Below are 11,643 nucleotides of genomic sequence, written 5' to 3' on the forward strand. Positions count from 1 at the left end.
AGTCTCTACATTGCATATGAGCTGAAGGCAGTCATCAATGACCTTAGACCACAGAAGGTATTTGCACCAGTGACAGACAATACTGTGAACATGAAGGCTGCTTGGTCTAAAGTGGAGGAGTCCTATCCTCACATCACACCCATTGGCTGTGCTGCTCATCCATTGAATCTGCTCCTCAAGGACATCATGGCACTGAAAACAATGGATACACTCTACAAGAGATCCAAGGAAATGGTTAGGTATGTGAAGGGTCATCAAGTTATAGCAGCAATCTACCTCACCTAGCAAAGTAGGAAGAATAAGAACACCAGATTGAAGCTGCCCAGCAACACCCGTTGGGATGGTGTTGTCATCATGTTTGACAGTCTCCTGGAGGGGAAGGAGTCTCTCCAAGAAATGGCCATATCACAGTCTGCCGATATGGACAGCCCCATCAAGAGGATCGTCCTGGATGATGTATTTTGGGAGAGAGTGGTAAGCAGCCTGAAACTCCTGAAACCTATAGCAGTAGCCATTGCACAGATTAAGGTTGACAACGCCATCCTGTCGGATGTTCAGACTCTGTTTGCAGATGTAAGAGAAGAAATCCATACTGCCCTGCCCACTTCACTGTTAGTCCAAGCAGAGGAAACTGCAGTTCTGAAATACATCAAAAGGTGTGAAGACTTCTGCCTGAAGCCCATACAGACCGCAGTGTACATGTTGGACCCCAACTATGCTGGCAAGAGCATCCTGTCTGGTGCAGAGATCAACAAGGCCTATGGTTTCATCACTATCGTGTCTCGCCACTTTTACCTGGATGAGGGCAAGGTTCTTGGCAGTCTGGCGAAGTACATTTCCAAGAAAAGGCTTTGGGATGGAGATGCAATATGGCAGTCGTGCCAACATATCTCATCAGCCACTTAGTGGAAGGGACTTTGTGGATCTGAGGCTCTTTCCCCTGTTGCCTCAATCATCCTCCAAATCCCACCAACATCAGCCACCTCAAAGCGCAACTGGTCCTTGTTTGGGAACACACACCAAAGCACGCAACAGGCTGACCAATTGGTTGAAAAATTGGTGGCCATCCAGGAAATTTAGGATTTTTGAGCCTCAAAGCGAGCCATCATCAACAAGGTTGGAAAGTGACAGTGAAGATGAGGCCTCGGAGTCTGATGTTCAAGAGGTGGACATTGAGGAGGTCCAGGCAGAAGACATGAAAGCCTGAGAGGAAGACAACCAAAGCTTTAGTTTCAAGACTATCATTTAACAGATGTATGTTGAAAATGTTTTGGGGAGATGCGATGGATCATTGGGGATCATTCAATATTCCCTTTCTTTTGTTGTTCAGTGAAATCATCCCTTGTGAAGAGTCAACTCATTTAATTAAAGTTCAATTCGTAACTAAATTGTTATTTTTATTTCTATTGGAAGGATTTAATCATTTGCAATTATGTCTACTTTTGATAAGGTAAAAGGTTTATGTTTCTGTCTCCATATGATATGGTAAATATATCCAATGCGAGAAAACTTCTACATTTAAATGGTATTAAAATCAATTCCCATATATTCCCGTTAATTCCCATATATTCCCATTAATTCCCACAGAAAGTTTCCACCTCTTGATATGTCCCAAAATGTGTAACCCTAGTCTGTAGTACTTGAGCCTGCCTGGGCTGCTTCCTCTATCCAGGCCAGTAATAGTATTACCTAATCCCCCCTCCCTTCACTGCTGTAGTCCACAGAGGGAACATTTCATTTTTCACTGTGGTCTTTTATTCTCTTGGTGTGTGTTGTGTGGTTGTGCGGGGGTTGGGGTCTCCTGCTGCACAGATTGGGGTCACTGGAGAGCCTTAACAGGTAGTTTGTCCTTGTCCAGGGACCAGGGCGGTAGTCATCTGTTGTCATTTGGTGTTTGCCACCTTAGTCACATGAACAATGGACATTGGCAAGGAAGGAAATACACTGTGAAAAGCCAAATCAACCAGAAGAAAAATGTAAACGTTTTATACACTGGTAAGATAGTATGAAGGAGCAGTGGGAAAGGGATGAGGAAGTTTTTTTCTAGCTTTTAAATGCTAGTAAAACTAAATGCATGCTCTTCAACCAATTGCTGCCCACACCCGCCCGCCCGACTGGCATTACTACTCTGGACAGTTCTGACATAGAATATGTGGACAACTACAAATACCTAGGTTTCTGGTTAGACTGTAAACTCTCCTTCCAGACTCACATTAAGCATCTCCAATCCAAAATTAAATCTAGAATCGGCATCCTATTTCGCAACAAATCCAATTTCATTTACAAAATAGCCTCCAACACTCTACTCAGCAAACTGGATGTAGTCTATCACAGTGCCGTCGTTTTGTCACTATATGTGTTTTGTCACATATATATTACCCACCACTGCGACCTGTATGCTCTCGTTAGCTGGCCCTCGCTACATATTCGTCGCCAAACCCACTGGCTCCAGGTCATCTATAAGTCTTTGCTTGGTAAAGCCACGCCTTATCTCAGCTCACTGGTCACCATAGCAACACCCACCCATAGCATGCGCTCCAGCAGGTATATTTCACTGGTCATCCCCAAAACCAACACTTCCTTTGGCCGCCTTTCCTTCCAGTTCTCTGCTGCTAATGACTGGAACGAATTGTAAAAATCACTGAAGCTGGAGATTTATATCTCCCTCTCTAACTTTAAGTATCAGCTGTCAGAGCAGCTTACCGATCATTGTACCTTTATACAGCCATTCTGTAAATAGCACACCCAACTACCTCATCCCCATATTGTTATTTATCTTCTTGCTCTTTTGCACCCCAGTACAGTGGGGAGAACAAGTATTTAATACACTGCCGATTTTGCAGGTTTTCCTACTTACAAAGCATGTAGAGGTCTGTAATCTTTATCATAGGTACACTTCAATTGGGAGAGACGGAATCTAAAACAAAAATCCAGAAAATCACATTGTATGATTTTTAAGTAATTCAAGTATTGAATAAGTATTTGATCACCGACCAACCAGTAAGAATTCCGGCTCTCACAGACCTGTTCGTTTTTCTTTAAGAATCCCTCCTGTTCTCCACTCATTACCTGTATTAACTGCACCTGTTTGAACTCGTTACCTGTATAAAAGACACCTGTCCACACACTCAAACAAACAGACTCCAACCTCTCCACAATGGCCAAGACCAGAGAGCTGTGTAAGGACATCAGGGATAAAAAGTGTAGACCTGCACAAGGCTGTGATGGGCTACAAGGCAATAGGCAAGCAGCTTGGTGAGAAGGCAACAACTGTTGGCGCAATTATTAGAAAATGGAAGAAGTTCAAGATGACAGTCAATCACCCTCGGTCTGGGGCTCCATGCAAGATCTCACCTCGTGGGGCATCAATGATCATGAGGAAGGTGAGGGATCAGCCCAGAACTACATGGCAGGACCTGGTCAATGACTTGAAGAGAGCTGGGACCACAGTCTCAAAGAAAACCATTAGTAACACACTACGCCGTCATGGATTAAAATCCTGCAGCGCACGCAAGGTCCCCCTGCTCAAGACAGCGCATGTCCAGGCCCATCTGAAGTTTGCCAATGACCATCTGGATGATCCAGAGGAGGAATGGGAGAAGGCCATGTAGTCTGATGAGACAAAAATAGAGCTTTTTGTTCTAAACTCCACTTGTCGTGTTTGGAGGAAGAAGAATGATGAGTACAACCCCAAGAACACCATCCCAACCGTGAAGCATGGAGGTGGAAACATCATTCTTTGGGGATGCTTTCCTGCAAAGGGGACAGGACGACTGCACCGTATTGAGGGGAGGATGGATGGGGCCATGTATCGCGAGATCTTGGCCAACAACCTCCTCCCCTCAGTAAAAGCATTGAAGATGGGTCGAGGCTGGGTCTTCCAGCATGACAACGACCCGAAACACACAGCCAGGGCAACTAAGGAGTGGCTCCGTAAGAAGCATCTCAAGGTCCCGGAGTGGCCTAGCCAGTCTCCAGACCTGAACCCAATAGAAAATCTTTGGAGGGAGCTGAAAGTCCGTATTTCCCAGCGACAGCCCCGAAACCTGAAGGATTTGGAGAAGGTCTGTATGGAGGAGTGGGCCAAAATCCCTGCTGCAGTGTGTGCAAACCTGGTCAAGAACTACAGGAAACGTATGATCTCTGTAATTGCAAACAAAGGTTTCTGTACCAAATATTAAGTTCTGCTTTTCTGATGTATCAAATACTTATGTCATGCAATAAAATGCAAATGAATTATGTAAAAATCATACAATGTGATTTTCTGGATATTTGTTTTAGATTTCGTCTCTCACAGTTGAAGTGTACCTATGATAAAAATTACAGACCTCTACATGCTTTGTAAGTAGGAAAACTTGCAAAATCGGCAGTGTATCAAATACCTGTTCTCCCCACTGTATATCTACTTGCACATCATCATCTGAACATCTATCACTCCAGTGTTAATACTAAATTGTAATTATTTCACCTCTATGGCCTATTTATTGCCTTACTCTTCTACATTTGCACACACTATACATATAATTTTTCTATTGTGTTATTGACTGTATGTTTGTTTATGTGCAACTCTGTGTTGTTGTTTTTGTCGCACTGCTTTGCTTTATCTTGGCCAGGTCACAGTTGTAAATGAGAACTTGTTCTCAACTTGCCGACCTAGTTAAATAACGGTGAAATAAAAATAAATAAATAAAATACATAATGAATGAATGTTTCCACCTGGCCTTCCAATAAGTTAAGTGAGTATAAGTTAATATGTCATGTCCCAGCCTTCAGATGCCCATCAGTGAGAAGACTATCATGTAGTCATTTATGGAAAATTAGGGCTGCTCATATGAGTAACAAAATCCATTACAACTTTTAAAATCAACTTTATCTATGATGGGCAGTTCAATCTAAAACTCAAATTAGTAGCAACATGTTCGTTTATATACCTGCTATAGAATTGATAGTGAACATATCTCACTTTGATGCCTATCTCTAATTGCTCTAGGATGTGTCTGGAGGTTGGCTCGTCCCGTACAGAACCCCTCTATGAGACAGACTAGAGGTCAGGTTGTTCTGTGTGAAAGCCATGGGAGCTGACCTTCTGAAGAACTGCTGTGTCTGGACTATATTAAACACCTGAGCCGCCGGCTGCCTGGCGCAGTCACCACCCAGCTCCTATGCATTACATACACTCACTCACTCATACTGTGGGGGAGACCCAGTCATTCCACTACATCTATTTCTATATCCAAACAGTTCTATGTAAATGTACTTGTTTGTAAGTGATTGCTTCATATTTCATGGGGTTTTTAAATGTCTACATGCTGCAACACAAATTGCCCTTTGGGACAATACATGTTTAGTCTTCTCTCCTATTCTCTCCTTCTCCTCTATAAATAGATTGTAGGTTGGAATGTGAAGAGAGCTATTTTACTGAGTGTATTTGGTGCTGATTCTTCTCGTAGGACGGAGTTCAAAGCCCACAGGGATGTGAAGCCAGTGAAGCTGATCCGAGCCAAGTCCCAGTACCTTCCCCCTGATGAGAAGACCAGCCTGGAGACCAGCTATAGCGCCACCTACAGGGGAGAGCAGGGCAAACAGCAGCCCAACGACAACAAGGCTGTGGACAGGAGGAGGATACGCAGCCTGTACAATGAGCCCTACAAAGGGCTACAAGAGACCAAGGTGAGAACGTTTTAGATCATGTCCTATTGACTACTCCCATGGTACAGCCATAATGCAGCTAATCACCTATTCAGAACCACAGCAGTGCAGAGTGCGTTTTCCAACCCACTGTAATGACAGAATCTTTCTCTTGGAGGGCTGCTGTTCTCTTTACTGTGTATGTTGTAATGGCAAATCATATCAGTAATACTGAAGCAAACACAATATCAAACTGAGCAGTTACAGATCTTTGCAGAGTTATTTACACCTGCTGCTAATGTCTTTGGGGATGGTATATATAAATAATCTCCATCTTCCCCCATCCCCTGTGCCTAGGTTGAGAGGTCTAACAGTGCTCCCCGATCCAAACCCAAAAAGGTGGGCACCACGGTAGCTAGTCAGGGCAGCAAACCTGTCAAGAAGGCCAAAGAGCAGAAGCAGTTGGGCAGCACAGCACTGCGGGGCACCAAGAAGACGACCTCTGAGAACCAGCCCACTGAGTCCAGGCCTGCGGTGGGGGACAAGGAGAAAAGTAAAGAGATGAACAACAAACTGGCTGAGGCAAAAGAGTAAAAATCATTTAGCACTACTTTTTATTCTTCTTTGGGGAAAGAACACGAAGGCTGCAAAATTAATTAGAAGTTCTCATCCCTTTTATGTTTTGTCTCTCTCACTCTCTCTCGTCTCTCTCTAACTCTCTTTCTCTCTCTTCTCTCTGCCTCTTGGCTAAATTAGATGTAGTTACAGTAAATGTCAGGGTTGTGACATGACATGTCGTTGCTTCCCCGCCTCACATTACATTAGATCACCGTAGTAACAAGGGGGCGTGTTCATCCGCTTCCTCTGATCCCCGATGCCACCCTCCACCCCCCTCTCTCCACGTCTCCATCTCAAGGTTACCATGGCTACCGGCTGCCTGGTTAGCCAATGAATGGCACGTGCTATTGTTGCATGAGCCCACCGACTAGCAAGCCTGTGTGGTTGGCTTCCATCTTCCAACTGAACAGATTGCTTTGTTGAGTTTATCAAGGATTTTTGGGAATGAGAAGACCATGAAAATTGGCTCAGTGACTGGACTCGATTTCTGTAGCTGTAACTTTCAAATGTATGCAAAGATACATTTATTACTGTATGCTTAGACACATTAGATAATCATCAAGGATAACGGTCTGAAAATCTTTGATAAATATGCAGCTTTGAGTGTATCGATCCATGGCTGAGTTTGTGCCTGCTCTGTATTTCCTGAATGCTGTCTTCTTGAGCAGGGCTCCAAGTCTGTCTGTTTTCAGATTGGCATTACTAAGATGCTTTGTTCAACTTTGCCATCATTCTTGAATGCAATGTCTAATTTTGTAAACCTAATAACTATGTTGATTGTGGATGATGTGGGAATGGTTTTGAACAAATCATTGTCAGGACAGCATTTACAACGTCATACGCTCTCATTCAAATTGTTCTCTCTCTTTGCAGTCAAATTCATTCATCAAGGTATTTTAGAGGTCAGACAAGGCTTGTTTCAGCAACCTTGTTGCCAAGCTGTGAGCCATCTGGGTTACTGTAACATGGTTATTACGCATTACTAGACCACTCATTTGCACAGCAGATGAGAATTCCCACTGAATAAAATGTTACTATCATGCAATTATAATTACATTCAGCATTTAAAAAAAAAAGACATTACATTTCACTGAGTCACGATAGGAATTTGATATTGTGGCTCTATGGTCTTTAGCTATGCTTTCACCCGGGCCAAATATACACTCTATGTAGCTATAGCTAGGACACACACACACACAGAGTCATGGTTGACTGGAACCAACATGATTATTTAGGCCCCTATGGCACTAGCAGATGAGAGAAGCCAACAACAATATTCACATCCCAGAGGTCTAAAGAGGTGCATGGCTTGATGTGATACGAGTTAAAACTCTTTCTCTCTTTCAGCAGATTCATGGTTATATAATTATATGTTATTTATTATTTTATTTATTCATCTATTTATTTGGGTATAAAACACTAATTACTTCTGCTAATACCATTATTGTCACATACCACCAAAAATGTGTCTGCGATGTTATGGTAAGTTGAATGCTGGCCGTTTGGAATGTTTATTTTTCTGGACATATTGTTTCTGTCTTTGTTTTTGGTTTATGCATGCTGTGTCTCTATTTTTCTGTCTAGCATGGGCCTCAAACAACTGGCCTCTTCCCTGGACCAGGGATGTGTGTGTGTGTGTGTGTGTGTGTGTGTGTGTGTGTGTGTGTGTGTGTGTGTGTGTGTGTGTGTGTGTGTGTGTGTGTGTGTGTGTGTGTGTGTGTGTGTGTGTGTGTGTGTGTGTGTGTGTGTGTGTGTGTGTGTGTGTGTGTGTGGATTTCATTAGATTGAGAAGATTACGTGTAGATGTCAAGATTATATTAAACACATTCAACTCCAAATATATCTCTCCTCTGCTGCCTTCTATGGCAATCTAAATATAGTAGGCATAGGCTACCAATGTAGAACGACTTGATTGAATTAGGACAAGCAGCGAAACTACGTTTTATAGTTGGTTTACATTTGTATCATACTTTTGCATATGTATGCAGTTTCTTGAATGGGGTATATTGAGCTAGCAAGGAGAATTATCTGTATTACAAACATAAACCTCATTATGTCAAAATGAATCAGGTTTGTATTGGTTGTATAGTGCCAGTAGATCTCTATTGGCTACTACACATGTCTACTTGTGTCTTAGCAGACAGTAGTAAAGACCAGAACAGCGTTTCAGACTCCTAGGATGGCGTAGACCACAATAGAGCAGTGCATTGTGCTGTGCAGGACTTGCTTGTCATGGGCCACCCCACACTCTCCAGTCTCTCTCTTGTGTTGTTGTCATCTGTTGTGCTAGTCAGAGCCCCCTGGCTCCCTCCCCTCCATTTTGAATACTGGAGTGTGTTGTCTCTCCATTTGCCATGGTGGTGTCTTGAGTTATTATGTTACAATGAACCACCATGCCATATTCCGCTTAGACTGAGCATGTGCCCAAGGAGCGGAGGGTGAGGGTCATCTCATTAGCATTTTGCAGCCTTTGGATGGGGGGGGGGGGGGGTCTTTCTCTCGTAGCACAGGAAGGGGTGTCGGGGGGGTCATACATGTAAAGTGCTGACACACAGCACACCTGGTGCTATCGATCTTTAATCGAAGCATTAGAAACAAAAAAACTATAGAAAAGAATCATGGTACAAAGAAGTTACAGAATGTATTGGACACAAATATTTTACTGTGACGTGCTTGTGTTTCTCTCTGCTTGCTCCTATTTACTGAAATATTATGAATAAATGCAAAAGCAGAAAAAGCTGTGTCCTCTTGGTTCTTTATGTTGAAACGTATGGAGGAGGAGGAGGGTGAAAGAACAGTGGTTGCAGGTATTTGTTGAATTGTTTTTGTGAGACATGAGATGCTCTTTAGTGAGTGAATCCACATGGAAGAGAATTTTGCCTTCAGGTTTTCTTTAGCGCTTATCAAAGAGATTCTGGCATGAGTTCTGACATCCTTCAAAGGGCTTGCATATTGCTGCAACACTGTGTGAGAGCTGAGGAATATATTATTTTGCATCATGTGTCCAAATATATTCAAAGACCTTGCCCAAATTATACAGCAATATGCAAGTTAAGGATGGGTAGAACATTATTCCAGAATCGGATGTCATGTATTTACTGGGCCAACAAACTGTATGATTAATGAAATGTTCTTTCTCTGCGTGTAACAAATGTGACATTTGGATATTTCTAAAATCATTATAATCATGTAATTACTATATTTTCCAGCTTCATCTGGTATCGTTATTAGCTTTTCGAGGATGTCAAATTTGGATATACTGTGCAAGGTGAAATCCTTCCTCTAGAAAACCTAACGAGTGACATTCTGATTCATTTGAAGGGTTGTGCTAAAACAGTACCACTACATACAGCTCTGTCAGCCAATCCGTGATACAGGCTGGGTGCAGACGCTAAAGCAACACCTGTGGGGCTGTACACTACCCATTCCAAGGTAACCTAAAAACACACCCAGCTGCCACAAGCCACAAATCTCTCATTCATATGTGCTCATAAGATGTATTTCAAAGTCATTATTTTTTTATTTTTTTTGATAGTGGCACAGTTTTGTTTTGAAAATCGTTGTACTCCGATACAGTTCCCACCAGGTCAGATCCCTCATATATTTCTCTTCCATATGGAAACTAGAGTAGAGGAATGAGTGTGTGGGGATGTCTGTCTGTGTGAATGCTTGGCTGTTCCTCTCTTAAGGAGGCCTTGGGTCTGCCTTGTTGTAGTAGAATGGCTATAGTACAGACCATCGTGGAATCCCTCCTTGAGCTACTGGAAGATGCTAGATGCATTCATTGCTCCTGGTTATAAGAAATAGGCCAAGGCTAAACAAATTGCATGGCTGGGTAGTAAAATGTGACTTTTGAATGATTCACACAGATGACTAGAGATCGCCCATCCTTTTCTATTTTTAGAGCAACTAGATTAACCCTACCGTGCAACCACTATTATTTGATATAACATTATTTGATATTATATCAAAGTGATATCGGAATTACACACGTTACCAGTGTGATTATATATAAATGATTAATAAACCTGTGGGTAAACACACCTACAGATATATGTTTATAATAACACATAGTTTCCTTTTCGGTTTGATCATTTTTATCATTTGATGTAATGTTGTTATGGTGTCTGAATGGGACCTGCAATCCAAATGTTATATAATATTACTAAATGTGTGGTTATTTTATATGGGCTGGACTTGGTGCTAAATCTGAATTGTTTATTGAAAATATGTCGATTCAATGTTTATTGGGGTGCATGGTCGGAATAGAGTGGGGAGGTACAGTAGTTCTAGCATTGGAGAGAGCCAGCTCTGCTACTGGAGAAGATAGTAAGTGCATGTTTTAGTCCCCTCAAGTTTCATTTTAGATTAGATTATTCCTGAATGTCCTGTGGCTGTTTATCCTTGAACACCCTGAGACTCTCATTAGACTCTCATTATTCCCATTCGTGTGCTCTAGCTTTTAGTCTGAGAAGGTTTCAGCTGACAGATTGGATTCAAACTCAGAGAGCAGTGGCTATTTATTGATCTGAACATAACGCAAAATCCTAACTTTGATTGAAGAAACATTTGAACTTTTGTTTGGAATTGAGGAAGGTAGGCGGGCGAACTATGTTTTTTTGGTGCTATTTTAGGTTTGAAGTGATAAGAAACCAAGAGAGAGCTTTAGTAGCTTCACATCCCCACTGTGGCAGTATAATGTTGCCCTCTGATATGAGTAGTCACAGGGTGCTCAACTCAACTCAGCAAAATTCTTTGTGATTGGCCTCTGAGAAATGCCTCATCTTGTGTCTCTTTGTTTTTATCTTTTTCTTTGTGTCTTAACTCTGTGCTGCCTCGCCTCCTAGAGAGCTTAATGACGAGGTTCTCCGACCCGGTGATCATCATTCCCAGGGTGCCGTTGGAGGAGAACCAGAACCACTGGAGGAAAGACCCGAACCACGGAGGAGCGGCGGAGTTGTGCACTTTGCCCCAGATGTAAAGTATGAGTAGATCCACTAGATCTGTACTGTAGGGACATACTGTACTGTAGGCCTATGGTATACAGGGAGGGACTGCTGTCCTGTTCTGTACTGTACATATCTAGTATTTTCAACTCAGTTATATTGGGAAAAGAGAAATACCCCATTAACAACTCCTCTGCGTGAGGAGGCTAACCAAAATAGGATGCACGTAGCGTGTTTGAAACAGCTTTAGGGCAGTGCGGTCATAGCTGTTTGAGCAAATGCAAATGCAAAAGGTGCTGTAAGTTTAATTTCCGTTTCATGCTTTTGTTTTAAGAGAATGTTTTAATTTGGTAATGATGTTAGAAATGCCAAACCATAAAGTGCTTATTGAAAGAAAAAAAAGGACTGTATATTGATCAATTCAAAGGCAAATAAATATAGATAACTTGCT

At 42.2% G+C, this 11,643-nt stretch overlaps 1 protein-coding gene across 2 annotated transcripts in view; it reads left to right on the plus strand.

The window, feature by feature from the left end:
• The window catches only part of LOC109892725 (microtubule-associated protein 6), a 32,644-nt gene extending 21,001 nt beyond the window's left edge, over positions 1-11,643 (plus strand). The window contains exons 2-5 of one of the 2 annotated variants that reach the window (XM_020485463.2): positions 5,451-5,670; positions 5,986-6,218; positions 9,568-9,678; positions 11,094-11,643. In XM_020485463.2, coding sequence (XP_020341052.1) covers positions 5,451-5,670; positions 5,986-6,218; positions 9,568-9,678; positions 11,094-11,238 — 709 coding nt within the window. In that variant the 3' untranslated portion in view covers positions 11,239-11,643. The remainder of the gene's footprint in view (positions 1-5,450; positions 5,671-5,985; positions 6,219-9,567; positions 9,679-11,093) is intronic. The other variant, XM_020485464.2, reaches the window with a different exon arrangement.

This window comes from Oncorhynchus kisutch, linkage group LG6, assembly GCF_002021735.2.
Source record: "Oncorhynchus kisutch isolate 150728-3 linkage group LG6, Okis_V2, whole genome shotgun sequence".
NCBI classification, from domain to species: domain Eukaryota; kingdom Metazoa; phylum Chordata; class Actinopteri; order Salmoniformes; family Salmonidae; genus Oncorhynchus; species Oncorhynchus kisutch.